We start from the raw sequence: 22875 nt of genomic DNA on the forward strand, positions 1-22875 counted from the left end.
AATATTCACCATAAGGCAGAACCAGGCTTCAAAGACAAGGGAGCACTCTTCACAAAGCTCCAGGAGCATTTAGCATCCCAAAGAGTCAGTGTGCTTATTTGATGATGGACAAAGAAACTCACTTAACATTTTGGAATGTGTTATAATTAGAAGGACTGAAATTAAATGCTAAATGTGTGTCTACTGGTGGAGGAAAGTTTTGCCACATTTGGCAAAATTGGCTCAAAATAAATAAATTCTAGAAACTACTTTCTTTCTCTAAGAAAATACCTAATTCCTACTACCAGGAATAAGAACCAGAGATCCAGTAGGCATTATGCAGCCTGTAATTCAGGCATAATGCACAGAATTCCACTACATCTAGTTCTCAGTTAACTCCAGACAGCTTAAGGTCTTACGGTTGAATAAAACTGCTGCCGTGTCGACTCAATGCAATTAATAGCTCAGAAACAAAGAAGAAAGAGCTATCACTGGGGAGCCGAGACACCTACACCAAAGCTTCAGCAGAGAAACCAGTACAGATACAGACCCACAATCAAACAGAAACTTTATTAGTTTCTTCTACAAGAGACAGTGACATCAATCTTTTTAACAGATATCTCAGGTCATCTGAGAGGTCAAACAGATCCAAGGAAGAAATATGACAATTAAACAGTTAAATTAACCAAAAGGCACTACAACACCACCTAAAACCTACTACCGCAGTGGTAGCGGGCGAAGGAAAATTAAGCTACAGCGAAATAACCTCATGTAAATGTTATAGATTATATAGTAGGAAGCGAGTTTGCTTTCCAGAAGACTATGGCACAATGTTCACTTGTGACCAAGTGGATATTTGGCCAGGAAAAAAAGGTCAGGCCAAATGGAAAGGAACAGGGACAAAGGAGAATCCAAGCGACAGAATCCAAGCAAAGGGTGATGGATCAGGCTTTTTCCTCCCAAGAAGCATTTGCTGCATGGTGGGTTGCTTCCCCTCAGGCTCCTGCCCTAGAGCTGCTCCAGCCTTAGAGGGGCTCAGCAACCAGAGCTGGGTTCGGGTGGCCCCAGGCTCTTGCTGTAATTTAGTACAGACTTTAGAGAACTTGTCATACTTTGGGGGGGGGGGGGCTGAAGCATTCACATGCAAAGTAGTCTGAGCTTCCCAAAACACATTCAGATACCCTTCACACAACTATTTCCAAAGTGTGACATCTTGTAGCAGCTGAGCTGAGGTTAAAGCTGCAAGGCTCACAAGATCAAAGAAGCCAGGACGAGACAATACAGGTAGGAAATCCCAGCAGTTAATCTCAATCTGTTTTTCTCTAAGGTAGGAGAAACACATATACCTGATGTGGGATGCAGAAAGCTACACTGCAACAAGCTGGGTCTTCTGCTGGATTTTTTCATCAAAAACCAAAGGAAAATAAGGGACGGGGCTCACTTTATTTTTTAAAAGCCTCAGAACTTATTCTATTATAAAGGGACATGGCTGAACAGGTAGGAGACAGACTCCCCATTGTGAGTTCTCCTGATGGCTTCTGCAAGGATCATAGAGATGTCGATCACCTAGGAGGGCAAGGAAAGCATCCAGTTAGTATCACATAGACAGAGATGACTGGCCAGTTTGCAGACACTGATGAGGGGTCCTTCCTCCTAAGACTCCTGCACTGTGCTGTTTCCCCAAGTGAGCTCACAACCAGATGCTCTTCGTACCCACATTTTAAATATAACCAACCACTTGGGAAAGAGTCAAAATGCTAATGGAGGAAAAACTGACTCAGACTCACCAAGATGGTGGTGGGTTGGCATTTAAAAATTCTTAGGAATGAAAAAAAGAATATTGAAGCTGAAAAGGAAATCCTTAAGCACGACATCAACCCTCTAATTTCACATATTTCTAATGGATTATACTTCCATATTTCTAAGGGAAAGCGAATGGATTACTGTACATATTTTTAATTAAGCAATGCCTTGTTCTTTTAGTGCAACAGCACTCAAACTTTACTGTCTGACAATTACCTGTGGAAATTAAAGTCCCGGTCCCATGACTTCTGGTTTTGTAGGCACTAGATGGAGCAAAGGAATCTGCATTTTAACAAGAACCCTAGGTAATTAACTTTGGTGGTTTCCAGAGTACACTGAAGTTCTTTTAAAGGTTTAAAGGTTTCACATTATGTTTGTAGGGGCCAACATGTAAGAGTGACACACACACACTGTAAAGCATGGACCTGGAAACTGGAGTGTGCATCACCATCACTGGGAGAGCCTGTTAAAATACAGAACCCTGGGCTCCATCCTCCAGATTCTGAGGTCTAGCTGTTTGAATTTTTAGACACGTGGTCTTTTTCCTTTTGGGTGCCAGATCCTGATGACTAAGCCTTGAGAGCAAAGGAGGAAATCTTTAGAGCCCACCCAGACACCTAATTCAACACATGCCACTGCCTCCTAAATACTGAGTGGAGTCTTGTTTTGCAAGAATCTCAGCCTCACCTGTATTTTGGAGCAATGCTTCATCTTATCCTCCTGAGGTATGGTATTGGTGACTACTACTGCTTCAAAGCATGCATTGTTAATGCGAGAAATGGCTGGGCCAGAAAAGATCCCATGAGTCAGGATAGCATAAACCCTGGTGGCTCCAGCTGAGAGAAGTCTAGAGGAAAAAGCAGAGTGGATTAGGAGTAATCTTACTTGTCACTATAAAATCCGAGGTAGGGAAGAGGAATGTCTTAATCAACTTGGGCTGCCATAACAAAATCCCACAGACTGGATGGCTTAAACAGAATTTTATTTCTCACTTGTCTCTCAAGGTTGGGAAGTCAAAGATCAAGCTGTCAGCGAGGTAGGTTTTGTTCTGAGACCTCTTCTCTTGGTTTGTTGGCGGCCACCATCTCACTATATGGTTCCATGACCTCTTTGTGTGCACAGACCGAGAGGGGGGCGGGGGTTGGGAGGGAGCTCTCTGGTGTCTCTTCTTATAAGGGCACCAATATCATCATGAGGGCACCACCCTCATGACCTCCACTAAGCCTAATAACCTCCCAAAGGGCCCATCTCCAAACACCATCACACTGGGGTTAGGGCTGAATTTTAGGGCGATACAATTCAGTTGATAGCAAGGAGAGAGAAACAGACTAATAAACTTATCTGAATAGGTTTAGATTAGTGGAATAGTGTAAAAGGACCGTGGCACAGACTGCTATGCTCAACAAAATCTGTCTCTTCTTCCTAGCACACAGCTGGGCATTTCCCAGCCTCCCTTGCATAGTTGGAGGTGTGGCCATGTGACTTACTTTTGGCTATCTAAATGTGAACAGATTCTTATAAAAATCTCCCGTGGATGATCCTCCATGCTCCTTTCCCTTTTTTGGCTGGCCAAAATGGACATGTTAAAGATGCAGTGCCACAAGACTGAAAGGGGAATACTCACGTTGGAGCATACCATGAACAAGAAAGAAACTTTACCGTGTTCAGGGAGTTGATCTGTTAAGATCAATTAGCATTACCTTACTAATATGATAAAAAGAGTTTTATAAATGTATACGCCGCCAGGATCCAAACCAGGAAATCACTCAGCACACAAGTTGTTTTTTTTTTTTAGCACCTATTATATATATATGCTAGGCACTGTGCAAGGCACGGATATCTGGAGACTTTTAAAAAATTATGAGAAACAATGCTGTCCACAGTGGCTTGGATTATAAGCAGTGGGGAGCCACTTAAGGTTTTAAAGGAGGCATGAGGGAAATCTAGCCTTAGTTTTAGGAAGATAAGCGAGTGGGGCGACAATGTGAAAGACTGGGGAGGTAAGAGACTGGTGACTGGCAGCAGAGAAGAGAGGGAAGGCAATTCAAATTCAGAACAGTGCAGGCACACGATGAGAAGCAATACGAATGAAGGTAGTAATGGCGAAAATGAACAGTCAGGAGGTAAGGCCAGGGTTTCCAGCTTAGGCAAAACATAAATATGAAAATTTATTTCTGTCTGCTCAGGCATATGGATTTCTTACCTTAACTTGTTTTTAAAAACTCTCAAAAGTGGAATAGTCAGAGTGATGAGATCATTTTGCAAATATAGTGGTGACAGCTGCACAACATTGCGAATGCAACGAATGCCACTGAATTGCACACTTAAAAATGGTTAAAATGGTACTGATGAACCCAGTGACAGGGCAAGAATAAGGATGCAGATGCAGAGAATGGACACAGGGTTGGGGGGAGGCGAAGGGGAAGCTGGGGCAAAGTGAGAAAGTAGCATAGACATATATACACTACCAACTATAAAACAGATAGCTAGTGGGAAGTTGCTGTATAATAAAGAGAGATCAACTCGATGACGGATGATGCCTTAGAGGGCCGGGACAGGGAGGGTGGGAGGGAGTCACTGGAGGGAGGGGATATGGGAATATATGTATAAATACAGCTGATTCACTTTGGTGTACCTCAAAAGCTGGTACAAGAGTATAAAGCAATTATATTCCAACAAAGAGCTTAAAAAAAGAGTTAAATAAAATCCTTAACTTGCATTCATTTTATATCTGTATGAGACTCAAGATTTTACCTTAAAAAAATTCTTAAACACTAGGATTCACAGTCCAACCAACACTGTGCAATTTGAAGCCACAGACTATGAAGAGATGAAGGGGAGTACACTTCTCTAAAATTTAGTACACTTGATCTATGTACATGAAAATGACTGAAACCCTTTTAATTTTTATATATAATTTACAAAGTACTCAGAAGTGCCAATAATTCAAGATGCTGTCAAAGAAGCTAAAAAAGTCTGAAACAATACAACAATGAAAATGAATTCTTTAAAAAAAATGGTTAAAATGGCAAATTTCATGTTATATAAAGTCTAGCACATCAACAAGGAAAAATAAAACTAAGAAAATCTAGAGAACAAAATAAGAATACTTATCAATTTACATGCACTGCAATTCAAGCCTAAGGTGACATAAGAAAGCTAGTTATCATCCCCTCAATTCAGTTCCAAAGAGAATCCGCAGGCTTAGGGCACTCAGTAGCAGTTAGCTTTTTACTTCTAACCCTTAGCCCCACCACTAGGCACTCACTTGTCAGCTGCATGGCAGATTGTACCACAAGTGTCAGCCATGTCATCCACGAGGATGGCCACCCGGTCCTTCACATCTCCCACTAGCACCATGCGGTCCACTTCATTAGCCTTCTTCCGTTCTTTGTGAATCAAGGCAAAGTCCACATTCAACCGGTCTGCGATGGAGGTCACTCTGCAACACAGGGTATTCACAGTTAAAATGTGCCTGCGTGCGTGCGTGCATGCTTGTGTGTGTGTGTCTTAGGACAAAGAAAGGAACTAAGGGATGGACTTGCTTTCTGGGGAAGAATACTTCTTGAAACCCAACAGTTTCCAGGGCTGGCAGAAAGCAACCGTAATTGATTGGCATCACAAACTGGCTTTCAGACTAATGCCTCCATATCCTGAGAGTAGTTTGAATGTATCAGTCAAACTTAGATTACAATGCATTCTCGGTTACAGAAGGGGATAGACAGACACCCTTGCCAGTCCTAGGAAGCAATTTAATGAATGCTAGGGCACGTTCGGTTACTGGACTGGCAGCAGAAGGGGAGAGAGAGATGATTTGGTTAACTAATACCAGGAGTGTACATCATCCCAATTTGACATGCGGATGTGGTGAGAAGTGAACCTGAACCTGGTGGGAGAGGAGCAGTACCCAGCCTGTTCCAATGCCTGTGCCCTCATCACACTCCCCTCAGTGATTCACCAACTGCCAATGTTAACTGTACCTGGACACCAACCTTGGGAGTTCCTTTAACGACTGCTAGAAAGAAAGTTTTACAAATTAACCGGGCAAATGGGGCATCTTGCTGTACAGCCCAAAGCATCTCCAAATCAAAACAAAATTCCTTTTTAAAAAAATTATAAGGCAATACAAATCAGACTAGAAGGTGGGACAGAAGACAAATCTTTCTGGTGACAAAGTACCATGTAATCACTCAAACAGTAATCCATTCAGTGTCTATGACTGTGGTGCCCCAGTGACATGTTTGGCCATGCTCCACCATGCCATCCTTCTTATGTGTGAAGAGGCCCGTGCTTTGGGATTTGTTTTTTAATGTAGTACTGATCCTACTGGAGCATTATGTTCTATTTCCCTTGTGACTATGGTCACGTATCTTGAACTTGTGCTGAATAAGGGAGAACCTGTGACCATATAATAAAGAACAAACAAGATTTGGACCACAACCTAGGCAACACTTACACCTGATCTAAACAACCCATACCCTGTGCTCTCCATTTCTACTGTGTGGGCACATAACATCAAGAGTCACCAATCTGGGACTTCCCTAGTGGTCCAGTTAAGACTTTGTGCACCCAAAGTGGGGAGCACAGGTTCGATCCCTGGTCAGGGAACTAGGATCCCACATGCTGCACAGTGTGGCCAAAAAAAAAAAAAAAAGTTACCAATCTGCTTGGAACGATTACTAAGCTGAGGCAAATGCATGATCACTTAGTTCAAGCATTCCAAACCATCTATACTCAATGGCCAACAAACTCAGTGACTAATAAAGTGTAAAGGGCTCAAAAAAGTCACTCCCTATATCCTTGAGGGGAGAACTACATGCAAGTCACAATCGCACAGGAATCTCTACCTACTCCAAAAACCCTGCCAAGACAGACGTGATTGCTACTCACTTTGAAAATATTCCATCACTAAAAGAAAACTACAAACAAAATCATGTACCAATAAACCACCTACTAAAGGCAGTTTTTCTGTACCCAACTTTGGAAAGAAAATCGTGCTTGATGACTTATTTCAAATGTGACTGTTTTCTAAGTCTGTGTGGAAAATGATTTTCACAAGTATGAAAACCACCATGAGGGGGATGTGTTTTAGGCTCTGTCTCTAGTATTACAGATGGTAACTAGCGACGACAAGGGACTCACAAAGCCATACATCTGGCTGGAGAACAGAACTCAAAGCTCTTAGCTTATCAGTTCTGTTGAAGTTCCTGAAATAAAGAGGTTGTTGAGAAACAGTCATTGAAGATTTGAATGGCTTTTGCAAAGATCTGAATTCGTGTTTCCTAATCATCTGTGTTTTGTAGCTCTTCATTCTATTTCCACAACAAGAAGAACATGTGTCACGCTTTCGAATGTATTACTAATGAGTGAGCCGCTAAGGAAATGAAAAGCTCTTAGTCTGCACCACGTGAGCTGAAGCACTGCAACCGGCAACCCCTGGCAATAAGTTTGTTTAGAATGCTCAGAGCTTGGCTTAAATAAAATCACCACACTTTCTTTTCCTTCCTGCTTAATATTTTAATCCAAAGGATCAAAACGGTTTAACCAACAGCATTAAGAGGTATATAAAAGCTTACTTGTTCACTATTATCATAGGCTTCAATAGCAGGCGCCATTTATTAGAAAACCAAATTCCTCCTCTTCCTGATGGGTCACAGTGCTGCTGCTAGCCCTGCAGAGCTGGGTCACTGATGGGTTATGGTCAAGCCCACAATGCCAGACTATTCCATGCACCTCTGCTGCTATCTTGTCTTTCAGGTACCGGCATACCCAAGTACTTAAAAACTGTCATTTCTCAGTATCTTGTAATAACCCATAATGGAAAAGAATCTGAAAAAGACTATATACAGATAGTCTTTTTCAGATCACTCTGCTGTACACCTGATGCTAATACAACACTGTAAATCAACTATACTTCAAGAAAAGAAACACTCACTTCAATAGAAAAACATCGCTTTCTGACACAACTGTTTGAAAGCTTTTCCCAGTATGTTGGGAATAACATGACTTTCAACCATACCTCTTAGCTCCTCCAGCATCGGGAGAGACAATTGTGCAGTTCCTCCACTCAGAGATATTCTCCCTTATCCACTTGAGGACAGCTGGCTCTGCATACAAATTGTCCACTGGGATATCAAAAAAGCCCTGTAGAAAGAAAGAAGCTGGGTCAGTTTTGCTTGTTTTCCTTCTCTTCCATTTATAAAGAATGAACACAAAGAGAATAGTAACTTGCCCAAAGAATACTTTACCGCAACACACAAACTGATCAGAAGGCATGCCTGGTGTGGCAGACTGTAAAAACAGCCTCCTCGAATCTGGGCTGTGCAAGAGTCCAGCCACGACGGGCAAAACCAGCCCTTGGCTAACCCACAACTGACCAGAGGCACATGAGCAAGCTCTTGGGAAAAACAGCCACGTCCAGCCAAGACCAGAACTACCCAGCCAACATGCAGACTGACAAGGTAATAAATGCTTACTACCTTATGCCACTAAATGTTGGGCTGGTTTGTTAAGAACCAAAAACTAACTGGTAAACCAATTAGAGACGCTATGGTATATAAACTTAGTGGAAGATATTCATAATAAATGGTCACAGTAACTAGAAGTCAGGAGATCTGTGTTCTAATACTAGTTGCTACAGATTAGTTGTATTTCACAACTAACCTGTTCCTCTTCTATAAAACGGGTATAATCACCTGTCCTATATCTCACTGAATTCCCAGAAGCCTCCAATGAAAATAATTTCAAAGTCTCTTTAAAAAGTATAAACTATAAAGTGGTATTCTGCTCCCCTAACTCTGTGTTTATGCTAGAAAGTAGGTTCCAATATCTACAGCTCTAAATTTAATGATGGCAATAACAGCTCCCATTTATTTCATATGTTTCATGAACCAGGCATTATACTATGAATTTAATATCTTATTTGATACTCACAATAACAAAGCAGTGTGTGCTGGGAGAAGTTAAATAACTTGCCCAAGATTACAAAGCTAGTAAGTGTCAGAGCCACTATTCAGACTAAGTATGAGGCCAAATCCTACACTGTTCCCAGAATCCCAGACTGCCTCCCTGTCCAACCACCCCACATGACTAAGATCATGACCTGTGCTTGAGGTGAGGATGTTGAAAATGTCATCAATGTCTAGTTTATTTGAGCTGTACTTGGGCAGTTTTTGCTTCCATGCGGTCTTCAGCATTTAGTCCTCTCCTACCTGCTGTCTAATCCCTAATAATCCCTAAGCTAATATTTAGCTTCCACTGATACCTGAATTTGAGAAGCATGCAGGTCCATGGTGATAATGTGATCAGCACCTGCTACAGAGAGCATATTTGCAACAAGCTTGGCTGAGATTGGAGCCCGGCTCTAAACGGAGGGGAGGAAAGAAAAAGGTCAATTTGAGAAACAATTCATTTGCTCAAGAAGCATTTATTTATTGTGCATCTACTGTGTTTAAGGCACTGTGCTATCAGGAAATTCATAAAAAGTGACATAGCCACTGACTTTGAGTAGATCACAATCTGACAAAAATATGAAGTGGAATATCATTTTTCTAAATCATGATACGTATTTCAGAAAAGAAAATACCTTCCCTACCTTTCATTTTCTTCATGTACATGTTTTTGGCCTATTCAAGTGTTTCCAATGCTTTATTATTTAAATTAGGTAGACTTTAAAAATCTTTTTTGAAAGAATTTTACTGAAATCTCTTTTTAACACATACATACTCAAACCTGTGTAACATCTAATGTGTCAACATTTACAGACACATCACAGGATGGAAATTATAATTTTATTTTATAAATTACACCACTCCCTTACTCATCTGGAGGCCAACCTTCCAATAACCTCAACCCCATTAAATAACAGGTAAACACACCTTGGGGCACCATAAAATAGCAAGGCCCAGGCCCTTTATTCTACTCTGTAGGAGCACTGTTTTCTAATGAAATAAAAATATCTGGCCTTCTCCCAGGCATTGTACATAAAATTTGGGCATCAATTACAACAGACCTGCAAAGTTTTATGTATATACTTTATCCTCTAATACTCCAAATAAGGTGAGGGGTGTGTGTGTGTGTGTGTGTGTGTGTGTGTGTGGGTGTGTGTGTGTGTAATGAGACCAAGTATTCATGTAACAGACTTCAAATTATATGAAGAGGTCACAATTAGAACCAAGAGGGTCCTAGAGGATCTACCGTAGTTTAAAAAAATATTCTACTCCATGGGAGCTGGTGCTTAGTCTTACTTATACAATGAAAAAACAGCAGTGAGTTAGCCAAAAGTCATATACATATGATTGCAATAAAACAGACAGACTGCAAATGTGTTGTTTTATACAAACCAATCACGTCAATTGTTTTGAAAATCAGGTAATGCCTAAGAAAAAAAATAATATCCTCTAAATATACATTTGATAATTAAGGAAGTGTTTTTTTTTTTTTTTTACTTTGGGCAAGTGCTCCTGCCTCCCCTGATTTACAAAAAAAGAATTATAAAAAAAAAAAGGAGATTCTGCTGCTACCTTATCCTTCTTATCCTGCCGGGCATAAGGGAAACATGGGATGACTGCAGTAACCCGACTGGCCGAAGCAATCTTGCAGGCATTAATCATGATCAAAAGTTCCATTAGATTGTCATTGATTTCACCGCAGCCACTCTGAACAATGTAGACATCCTCTCCACGGACACTTTCGCCGATTTCCACACTACAGGAAAAGGAAAGATAACAAAAAGAATAGATTTTAAAGCACTATACTGTACATCTACAGACAGTAAGATCTAAAAAACACAAATTTGGGACTTTCCCTGGTGGTCCAGTAGTTAACCCCCTGCCTTCCAACGCAGGGGATGTGGGTTCGTTCGATCCTGGTCAGGGAACTAAGATCCCACATGCCTCAGGGCAACTAAGCCCGTGCAATGCAACTACTGAGCACAGGAACCACAACTAGACAACCTGCATGCTGCAAACTACAGAGCCCACATGCTCTGGAGCCTGTGAGCCACAATGAGGAGCCCGTGTGCCACAGCAGAGGATCCTGCATGCTGCAATGAAGATCCCACGTGCTGCAACTAAGACCCAACGCAGCCGAAAATAAAATATTTTAAAAATAATAAAATTTTAAAAATAAAAAACAAAAAAATAAAAAACACAGATTCCCCACTAGTTTGCTACAAATGGGTTACAGGTGCACGTGGACTTGATCCCCTCAGACTTTAGGAGATTCTCTGGAGACGCCCCTGTAAAAGAAACAGTTTACTGCCTCAGTTTACTCCAGCGTGCTATACAGATATGACCTGTTTTTATAGGTGACATGACATGAAAAAGATTGGCTAAGGCACTTAGAAGTAATTGGACTATAATTTCAGTAGGCGGGCTGTATCTCATTTCATATACGTGAATGCAAATTTGATACAGCGTCTATGACTGTCACAATCCAAATATATAACAAAAGAAGTGGAAAGCTCATGTGAGGAATGAATCACTACCATTCTATAATGATGCCTTCTACAAAAGATAGTACTACATCTACCACATTGGCAGTTCACTGAATAAATACTAAATGTTCATACACCAGTCACTTTGCTAGGTGCCAGGGACACGATGGAGAACAGATGTGGTCCTTGTCTTCATTCTATGCTAACTGTATTCTGGTCCAATTAGTAAGTCTTATTTTTAAAAATTCTTTAGGAAGTTACTCTAATTATGGAGTAAGGCTATATTTTACCATAAAAATGAAAGTTTTAATATTCATACTTGGATCCTTACCAAGAATAACTTATTAAAAAAAAATAACCTCAATGACACCTCAAAGCAATACCATTTCTCCAATTAATTCTCTAGGTGAGGTGGGGGAGGGGTGTGGGGTGCATGGGCACACATGCATGTGTAGCGTGTGTAGACAAGTAGACCAGAACAGTAGATAACCTGTACTGATGAAGAGAAAAACTTCTTCAATAGGGAATAATTCCATTGGCAGAAGCTGATATGAGATAATTATTCAAAATTTATTCCTTTCCAATCCAGGTAACAATTGTAAGGATTCTACTTTTCTCTCTTTTTTTTTTTCCCGCCCCACCCACGGCTTACAGAATCTTAGTTCGCTGACCAGGGATTGAACCCGAGTTCTTGGCAGTGAAAGCACCAAGTCCTAATCACTGGACCACCAGAGAATTCCAGGATTCTACTTTTTAAAAAATGGGGTTAGCTTATACTATAAACCAAGAAAAATAAAAGCAAATGGTAAAAATCAAACTAGAAACCAATTAGAATGGGGAAGTTGAGATTCCTGGTAGCCAGAACAAAGAGGAAAACATCAGTTCAGGATATTTGGAGATAAACCTTCAGGTAATGAAAAATGGGCAAAATAAATCCAAAGTAAGCAGAAGGAAAACAAATATACATATAAGAGCAAAAACCAATGAGGTTAAAGGCAGTAAAACAATAGAGAAAACACACTGAAACAAAAAGCTAGCTCTTGGGGGGAGGGGAACTCAATAAAATTGATAAACTTCTAGAAAGATTGATCTAAAATACCTTTACCAGAAAAGTCTACCAAATATTTAAAGAATTAACATGAATTTTGCATAATCTTTTCCAGAAAACAGATGAGAGAATCCTTTCCAACTCATTTTATGAGGCCAGTATTACCCAGGTAGCAATGCCAGACAAAGGCAATATAAAAAAAGAAAACTACAGAGGAGGAAGAAAAAGATGGGTATGGTTACAACAGGGCAACAGGAAAGAGCCTTACGGTGATAGAATGATTGTTTCTTGACTCCATGAATGTCAGTATCTTAGTTGTTGCATTATACTATAGCTTTATAAGAAAACTATAGTTTGGAAAAACTATGGTTGGGAACCTTGGGAAAACTGGGTAATGGGTACACAAGATCTCTCTGTATTACTTCTTACAATTTCCTGCTAATCTACAATTACTTCAAAATTTGCTTTTAACAAAAAAGTGTATTATAATTATACCCTGTGTATACATGAGTAAACCATTACTGCAGCCCTCAGTGAAAGCCGTGGTCACAAAGCAGAACTCAAAGCAGGCACTTCTGTAATGAGCCAAAAGAAACTAGTCAGTTGTATTTTCTGAGAAACTACGTAACACTGTGAGGGAATTTGGAGAACTCTGGTTTGAAGCTAATTTGAGAAATAGCTCATTTCCAGAAATATTTTCTCCCTAATTTACCGGGCATCAAACTGTCTTCCTTTATATTCCTTGAATATATGCTTTCCTGCCTTTGCACCATTTTCCCACTTCCAGGAATGCTCTTCCTGCAACTAACTTGTTCATTTCTTAGGTCTCCAATCACAATATCTTTTCTCACCATCTTATTAAAAGTGACTTCCCCAGGAACCTATAAGATTAAAAATGACTTTAAAAATATCAACCAATTGCACTGTATGGACCTTATTTGCATACCAATTAAAGCAAATTGTTAAAAAAAACCCCACATTTATGAGACAAATTTGAATACTGGCTAATTATTTGATATTAAGAGATTGTTGTTAATTTGTTTTAGGCAAGAAAATGGTACTGTGGCTAATGAAATGTATATGGGTGATATAATATCAAGGTTTGCTTCAAATTAATCCAATTGTGGGGGAGTGTGGAGAGGGGGAATAATAAATGAAACAAGATTAGCCATGAATTGATAATTGCTGAACTGGGTGATAAGTGCACGGCAGGGAGATCGTTTTACTATTTTCTCTACTTCTGTATATATTTGAAATGCTCTGTAACTAAGTTAAACACATAAAGCGACCCTCCTCAGTTATTCTCTCATTATCTTGGTTATTCCTTTCAGAACACTTATCACAATTTCTCATCACCTTATTTTTTATGCACTTGTCTGGCTCCTCCACTGGAATGCAAGCTCTGTGAAGGAAGGGACCAGATTTGTCATGCGCATCTGTATCCCCAGCCAGACAGTGCCAATAACATGAAGAATGAATGAATGAATGAATGAATACCACTCAGGATTAGGCTGCCTCTTGCATCTGCTCAATTATGAACCTTCTGCAGGCCTGCTATTGTGAAAATTTAGAAGAATGACGTTTATCATCCCTCATAAAGTAACTCACCTCACACTAGAGGTAAGTGGATCCAACATGTTTCTTCAAAAGGTTTTGAGGGACTTCCCTGGTGGTGCAGTGGTTAAGAATCCGCCTGTCAATGCAGGGGACACAGGTTCGAGCCCTGGGGACCCCAAGACACAGCTGAACAGACATCTATTAATCACCAAGATCAGCCTTAAGAAACAACTAAATCTGTCAGCAATGTCAACTACACTAATGCCAAAACTGCTTTCTGGAGACATCGTTCTAAATTCAAATGGACATTACCCAAAGCAATCTATAGATTCAATGCAATCCCTATCAAATTACCAATGGTGGGACTTCCCTGGTGGTGCAGTGGTTAAGAATCCGCCTGCCAATGCATGGGTTCGATCCCTGGTCCAGGAAGATCCCACATGCCACGGAGCAACTAAGCCAGTGCACCACAACTACTAACCCTGCGCTCTAGAGCCCAGAAGCTACAACTACTGAAGCCCGTGAGCCTTAGAGCCCATGTGCCACAACTACTGAGCCCATGCCGTGCAACTACTGAAGCCCACGAACTCTAGGGCTTGTGTGTCACAAATACTGAGCCTGCTTGCTGCAACTACTGAAGCTCATCCTGCAACTACTAGAGCCCGTGCTCTGCAATGAGAAGCCACCACACTGAGAAGCCCATGCACCACAACGAAGAGTAGCCCCTGCTTGCCACAGCTAGAGAAAAGCCCGCGAGCAGCAATGAAGACCCAACACAGCCTAAATAAATAAATAATAAAGTATTATTCAAAAACAATCTACAAACAATAAAAGCTGGAGAGGGTGTGGAGAAAAGGGAACCCTCTTGCACTGTTGGTGGGAATGTAAACTGATACAGCTGCTATGTAGAACAGCAAGGAGGTTCCTCAAAAAACTAAAAATAGAATTACCATATAACCTAGCAATCTTACTACTGGGCATATACCCAGAGAAAACCATAATTCAAAAAGACACATGCACCCCAATGTTCACTGCAGCACTACTTACAATAGCCAGGTCATGGAAGCCACCTAAATGTCCATCAACAGATTAATTGATAAAAAAGATACAGTACATATATACAATGGAATATTACTCAGCCATAAAAAGAAATGAAACTGAGTCATCTGTAGAGACATTGATGGACCTAGAGACTGTCATACAGGGTGAAGTAAGTCAGAAAAACAAATATCGTATATTAATGCATATATACAGAATCTAGAAAAATGGTACAGATGAACTGGTTTGCAAGGCAGAAATAGAGACAAACATGTAGAGAACAAACATATGGACACCAAGGGGGGAAAGGGCCGGGGTGGAATGAATTCAGAGATTACGATTGACATATATACACTAATATGTATAAAATTGATAACTAATGAGAACCTGCTGTATAGCACAGGGAACTCTATTTCACCTTGCTGTACAGTAGAAACTAACACAACATTGTAAAACAATTATACCCCAATAAAAAAAATTCAAATGGACAGGCAGGAGGCACCAGGGAGGGCTTCTTGGAAGAGGAACGTGCATACTGTCCAAAGTGTAGGCCCTAGAGTGTCACGGTCCAGTATGGGAGTCACTGGCCTCACGTGGTTATTGAGCAGATGAAATGTGGCCAGGTGACTGAGGAGGTGAACTGAGATGCACAGTAAGTGTAAAATACCATACCTGTGAAGAGGGTATAAATAAAAAATATATCGATTTTTACACTGATTATATGTTAAAATTTTTTAAAAACCACTCAAATGCACAGGACTAAACATCTTGTGGAGGTGAGCCTGCTCTGCAAGTTCCTCATCGTGGTGGGCCCAAACAAGAGACTGCGGAAATGTAAAGGGACTTCCAGATCTTCCTTTACTAACACTGCCCACCCTTTGAGAGGTTCCAGGCTGAGTTCCCTCTATGTTTTATGGTGCACAACTCTAGGGTCCTGACCGAGTATTTCAAACATCCAGCAACTTCAAAATTCAAGAAACTTTATTTTTCAACTATGTTTTAATCCTGCCCCCTGGGGGAGAATGAAAGTGAGGAACACTGATTGCCAATAAAAAGCCAATCGTGTCCTCTACATCTGATATGGGAAGCCTACGGCTCTCGTTTCAGTCAAGAACACAGAATATCATCTATGCTCCAGACATTCACTCACCAGTCAGACTGTTTGATTAGGAGCCAGGGAAGAGTAGTTTGACAATTGACCCAAGACAGTATACAGGACGGGCTAATTATCTACTCTAAAGCTGTCTTATTATCAAATAAGACCAGAAAACAACATACTTAAGACCATGGTGGCTTATCTCTTTTTACAAATGCCTCAGCTATCAAAGTCAATATAAAAATATTCACAAAATTACTTGCATTATTCATGTTACTCAGTATCATTATTTAAGGATCCCACCCACAAAATCTGTAGAATTTTTATATGCACGTTTTTAAACTAACTTTTATTGGACTATAGTTGCTTTTCAATGTTGTGTTAGTTTCTGCTGTACAGCAAAGTGAATCAGCTATATGTATACATATATCCCCTTTTTTTTAAATTTTATTTATTTGTCTGCGTTGGGTCTTTGTTGCTAGTTGTGGCAAGCAGGGGCTACTCTTCGTTGTGGTGCGCGGGCCTCTCAGTGCAGTGGCTTCTCTTGTTGCGCAGCACGGGCTCTAGGCGTGCGGGCTTCAGTAGTTGTGGCTCACGGGCTCTAGAGCGCAGGCTCAGTAGTTGTGGCGCATGGGCTTAGCAGCTCCGTGGCATGTGAGATCTTCCTGGACCAGGGATAGAACCTGTGTCCCCTGCATTGGCAGGCAGATTCTTAACCACTGTGCCACCAGGGAAGTCCCTCCCCTCTTTTTTTGGATTTCCTTCCCATTTAGGTCACCACAGAGCACTGAGTAGAGCTCCCTGAGCTATACAGTAGATTCTCATTAGTTATCTATTTTATACGTAATATCAATAGTGTATATACGTCAAGCCTGATCTCCCAATTCATCCCACCGCCCCCCACCCCCAACTGTTAGAATTTTGTGCCTGGAAGTATCTAAAGAGTTTTATGAAAATGAAAACTACACAATCCATTGCATATGCCTTTATCCCTTTGGCTGCCAGGAAGCCAAGGGATACAGTTAAAGTAACACTAAGTAAACTTCAGTAATCACTTTATGCCAAATTCTTGGCACAATTACTATAGTCCTTTGTTCTAATAGGCTTCCGATGTATCTACTTAAACTTTTTGTACCTGTTACTATCATGAAACACTTTAAGCCCCTTCTTGAAAGCAGGTAAGGTATTAATTACAAAATTAAATGTTCACTGCCAACTTAAACATCAGAGAGCATTTGCTAAATACACAGCTTTAGTAGAAGTGATTTTTTTTTAAAAAGTGCATTCTAACATCACATAAGGTTTGAAAAGTAATTAAAAAAATCACCAGCTCAACACCTAACACAATCCCCAGTACCATGTTTGTATTACATCACCTAACGAGAATCAACCAACAGTCCAGCTGTTTCCTAAAGCCCAACTTAGGACTAGCACTTACCCTCAAGCTTAGAAGGATGTTATGACCAGACATGAATCTAATAACTTGAAAAAGTTATTTAATTATATTAAAAATAAAGTGGTACACATAAACTAAGACATTGCCTTATTTTACTGTACATAATTCTAATCTCATTAATCAAGACCAATCTTTCCCTTCAGTTAGTACTATGATGTACAAACTTTCATAAAGCCTTTTAAAAAGCCCATGAACTACACTTAGATTATATAGCTCGGTCAATAAACAGTTCAATGAATCCTCAAAAAAACCTTAATATTATTCTTATGGTTTCCTCTAAATTTAAGAGATGATAAGACAGGCAGTGATGGATGGTAGAAGAATTGATGGTGTGCCTGAAACCTGTTTGCTCTTAATATCATCTACCAGGTGGAAAGACCTGGTTTAGCAACTGACAAGGTCTCACTCCTGGGTTCTTTTCCTCTAGCTAATGGCATGTCCTTCAAATGGCTGTGGGATAATGATTCTCCCAGCTGTTCTGGGGAGGCCAATGACTGGCTACGTCCATCCAATGAGAAAAATCGGCTTTTCCTTTACCCTTTCCTTTAGCATGAGACATAAGTGCGTCTGACGAGCACAGAATGTTAAACACAAAAAGGAAATAAAGTGAATCTAAAAGTGCCCTTTGATTGGCGGCATTCTTAAGAAAATCTCAAGAATTTACATGGATGTTGGCACATGCAAAATACATGGGATTAACTAACAAAGGTTATAGTTCTTAGGAAAATCCTTGGCAACCAAGGTTAAAGTCATCCCCCTCTCAGCCTATCCAGAGTAACCAAATAAACCAAAGTTATTTAACAATATTGGAGAGAACTGAGTCCAAAAATTCAGTACATATAACAAGAAAGAAATAGACTCACAGATATAGAGAACAGTTACCAGTGGTGATAGGGAAGGGGGAAAGGGGAAGATACGGGTAGGGGATTTAGAGGTACAAACTACTATGTATGAAATAAATAAGCTATAAGGATATACTGTACAGCACAGGAAATACAGCCAATATTTTATAACTATAAATGGAACATAACCTTTAAAAATTATGAATCACTTTGTTGTACACCTGAAACTTATATACTATTCATCAACTATACTTCAGTAAAAAAAATAGTACATTCAGAAGTTTCAAAAGCCAGATGAATACTGTATCAGCAAAAAATTTAAAGAACAATACTCAGAGTTGGGCAAGTGACTTAACCTCTGACTCTTAGTTCCTTCATCCATAAAATGGGGATAGTAAGAGTAACCCCTCATAGCGGTTTTGAGGGGATTAAATATGAGAGGTGCATAAAGTGCTTAGCATAGGAACTAGCACATTTTAAGCATTCACTATCATTATTAATATCATCACTGTTGATAGCAGCACTCATTCAACTTTTCTAGAGAGCAAAATTGGCAATAATTATTAAAAAGCCTGAAAAGTAATGTATACCCTTTAACTTAGTAATTCCCCTTCTAGAGATTTATCCTACGGAAATAATCAGAAACAGTCAAAAGATTTATATTCAAGAGTTTTCATGTAAAAGAATTACAGGTTGGAGCCCTGGTCCAGGAAGATCCCACATGCCGCGGAGCAACTAAGACTGTGAGCCACAACTACTGAGCCTGCGCTCTAGAGCCTGTGAGCGACAACTACTGAGCCTGTGCGACACAACTACTGAAGCCCTTGCTTAGAGCCTGCTCCACAACAAGAGAAGCCACCACAATGAGAAGTCCACGCACAGCAACAAAGAGTAGCCCCTGCTTGCCGCAACTAGAGAAAGCCCACAAAGACCCAACGTAGCCAATAAATAAATAAATTTATTTATTTAAAAAATAGTAATAATAATAAAACCATGTAGACTGGGACTTCCCTGGTGGCACAGGGAAGAATCTGCCTACCAATACAGGGGACACATGTTCAAGCCCTGGGCTGGGAAGATCCCACATGCCTCGGAGCAACTAAGCCCGTGCATCACAACTACTGAGCCAGCGCTCTAGAGCCCGAGTGCCACAAGCCGCAACTACTGAAGCCCTCGCACCTAGAGCCTGTGCTCTGCAAAAAGAGAAGCCACCGCAATGAAAAGCCCACGAACCACAATGAAGAGTAGCTTCCAAGCTCACCCCAACTAGAGAAAGCCCGCGTGCAGCAACGAAGACACAACACAGCCAAAAATAAATAATTTTTTTAAAAATGTAGATTAAATATTCAGAGGAGAAACTATTCAAAATATATCGCTGAGTGAAGAAAGCTATAAACAACCTGTCTTACTTTTTTGAAAAAGTACATAAACACACAAACATCTGGAAGGTCATAAATCAAAATGTGAACAGTTTATCTTGGGTGGTGGAATTATTTGGGATGTCTTTTCTCCCCCTTGTTCTCTTCTATATTTCCCACATTTTCTGCAATACCATCACCATCCCTTACCAACACTGTGAATTTGTTAGACAATGTTCTAAGAACTTTACTCCTATCTCGTTGAATTCTCCCAACAGACTCTGGGTAGATACTACTTTACAGATGAGGTTACTGAAGCAAAAGAAAGTCTTAGGATGCAAATCCAGCTTCTGATTTCAGAGCCTGAGCCTTTAACCTCTCATGGCTATTTGTGTGTGTCATACACCCACATATATGTATGTATGTTTCCTCAAAAACTGGACAGCAAAGGATGATCCTGACTTCAGAAGAAAGCTACTCTACTCAAGAGGGCATCAACTCCTGAGATTCTGCCAAATTCCTGCAAAACAGTCTCATCTGAGGATGAGCTCTGCAGTTCCCCATCTGATGAGCCACAGCAACCACTGAGCTGCCCTGTCCATGACCTGTAGATCCCAAGAGTCACACAGGGCAGCAGTTACCACTTCTGCAGTGCAGAAAAGCCAAAGGTTGGGGGAGGGAGGTGAGGGGAAGCTCCATAGGCAACATATTCAATTATGTTCAATGAAGATTTCAGAACATCTAAGGAACCAAAAAGCTAATGATTAAGCCAGAAATAAGGCAATCTAACCAGTCAGCAATTTTCCACATTGGGCTTAACCTTATCCAACGTTTCCAAGCATGTTACTGTCCAGTTGTTTAAAAATGAAATCAGCCTTTTCTCTCAGGGAAGTAGATTGGGACTTCTGATAATTTAGGTAAACCAATCAGTAGAACACTAAATTGTCCCCCCGTCCCCCCCCCCCAATACAGCCTCAGGTTCTGATGTGTTGCACTAGGCAGAAGGTGCACAAGGAAAAATAAAGTCTTTATATTTTTCCTGGAAGCATAGGAAAAGGACTTAATAGTCACAGTTCTCTAAGGGGGAACCAAAAGAACCTCTAAATGACAATCATTCTTGTCCCTTAGCTATATTGCCACTTGCAAAGTCTGGTCCTGTTTTGTTTTATTACAGCCCATGAGTCATAATGGTGTTGTTAAAGCTAAAGACAACAGCTTGGTTAGCCTTTCGACTAAGGTATTGCCTGGTTACAGATGGCATCTGTGTTTGCACTATCATTTGCATCGCAACCAATGGCATGATGATCAAGCATCCAGAAGGAAGCTGTCCACTACAGATGAATGCTTTTATCAGCAGGGTCTACAAAGGATAGGGGGAGTTACACTTTGGTAAACAGTTTAAAGAAAGAGAAAAGGAAACAGAAGCATTTAGGAAAAAATGTTCAAAGCAATCCTCAATAATTTAACTGACTCATTAGGTTTGGTGTAAACTTTCCCCTTAATAGAGCACTGACTGTATCTGTAAACCTGTGGGCACCGCTCTGATTTCATCAACAGGGTAACAACAAAACACACACACAAAAACACCTATCAGAACCAGAAGATGCTATGTTCAGATGGAAGGGGTATTGAAAGGATCAGGTGACCAAGTTATCTCTAAGATGGCCCCAAAGTGCAAGGAGCCCAGTGGAAGTCAGGGGAGGGAGCAAATTTAATTAGCAAAGCAATGAAAAAAATTCACTGCAATGCACTATGCATTCCCAGTCTTCTACTCCATCATCTTCCCTCGATTATCTTACTATTCAGGGATACACTGTTTCCTAAACCCTCCACACCACGTTAGAAGTGAGCAAGTTGAGGACAGACTTTGGTACTGAAAAATATACTTTTGTATTGTTTGTACCAGTAGCTACACTTGGGAAGGTCAAGGATTCCAGAATTAAGGTTCCCTAAGATTTTCTGGATGGCTCAAACCGAGATGCTGGCAATCAGGATGCAGTTAATGCATCATTTTATCCGAGCGACGAGATTTAACTTAAGTATGGCTCCGAGTCTAAAGATGTGAAAAGCCAACGCTTGCCAATCTAAGTGAAGTCCTCAGTATTAATTTTGGCGCCCTCAGTACATAATGTCAAATTCTCTCAACAGGAAATCCGACCGACACCGTTTCGAATTGAAAAACTGCTTCTCAGACTCAAGCAGAAACACCACGAGGGCTCAATACGCAGTAGGATCTCCCAGGCATGCTAGTCTAAGAGCTGAAGGGAACCCAGTCTGGTCTGGACGGCTCCACAGCGAAGCGACAAAGCCACGTGTCCCCACTGCCGAGCTTAGGCGTCTTTCCCCTCTAGCCGTTCTAGGCAGCCACCATCCCCGCGCTGGGTCCTCCAGCCCTTGCCTTCAAACCCAGTAGCTTTGCCTCCCGCTCCATCTTGACTCCACCCCACGGCACGGTGAGAATGAGCGTGACCCTCCCGCGAGAGGTAAAATAACGGAAACAGCCCGTGGGGCACGCTCACCACAGAGTTGCCCCTTCCCCCAAAACCCGGACCTTCGGAACTCAGGCGGTGGCCCCATCCCCCTATCCTCTGCTGCCCAAGTGTCGCCTGGCCGCCCCGGCAGGTGAGGCCGGTCGGGGTCCCAACTTCATCCTCACCAGGTCTCCTGGTTGCTGAATTTCTTAGTCACCACCTTGCCCAGCTCCAGGCCCAGGCGGTCGGCAATCTTCTGGGATAGGTCCTGGTGGGAGCTGCCGCTGAAGATTTTGATATTCGGCATCTTGGCCAACTATCCTAGGCACGCTTTCCTTATCGGTCGTTGCTGCTGCCGAGACCCGAACCGAGTCGGCCCAGAGTCTCAGTACTAAGCACTTCGCGTTGCTACTCCGCCATCTTACATTCCCGCCCGGCGCGCGGCTCTAAATTGCCAGCGCCGGCTGGGCGGAGTCAGCGGGGAAGTTTACACCCCGCCGTCTCTGAATGGCTGAGCGCTAGCAAGGGGCGGGTCCTCATGGTAGTTCCGCCTACCGCCGCCTGTCTCGGGGATTGACTGGAGGCCCTGAAGGGGGCGAGGCTAAGGAATCGCCCCGCCCCCTGTAGCGAGGCTGTCCGTGAGGACTGGCTGAAGAGCGCCGAGGCACGCGCGCTTGGCTGGGGGTGGAGGGATGCTGGTGACGCATAGGGCCAGATCTTTCCCGCAAGCGGGAAATCAGTAACGCTTTTTTTTTTTTTATTCAGCAACTGGAAGTAAGGCTGGCTCTGGT

The 22875-nt window shown here is 41.4% G+C and overlaps 1 protein-coding gene across 1 annotated transcript; it reads right to left on the reverse strand.

The window, feature by feature from the left end:
• Positions 1–1403: 1403 nt before the first annotated feature.
• PRPS1 (phosphoribosyl pyrophosphate synthetase 1) lies at positions 1404–22535 on the reverse strand. The gene is made up of 7 exons (XM_057719220.1): positions 22270–22535; positions 10305–10488; positions 9047–9145; positions 7802–7926; positions 5051–5224; positions 2470–2629; positions 1404–1545 (listed from the first exon to the last, which is right to left on the reverse strand). Exons 1-7 carry the CDS (start codon positions 22389–22391, stop codon positions 1453–1455), a joined length of 957 nt encoding a protein of 318 aa, XP_057575203.1. The 5' UTR covers positions 22392–22535; the 3' UTR covers positions 1404–1452.
• Between the last annotated feature and the right edge of the window lie 340 nt (positions 22536–22875).

Source organism: Hippopotamus amphibius, chromosome X, assembly GCF_030028045.1.
Source record: "Hippopotamus amphibius kiboko isolate mHipAmp2 chromosome X, mHipAmp2.hap2, whole genome shotgun sequence".
NCBI lineage: Eukaryota > Metazoa > Chordata > Mammalia > Artiodactyla > Hippopotamidae > Hippopotamus > Hippopotamus amphibius.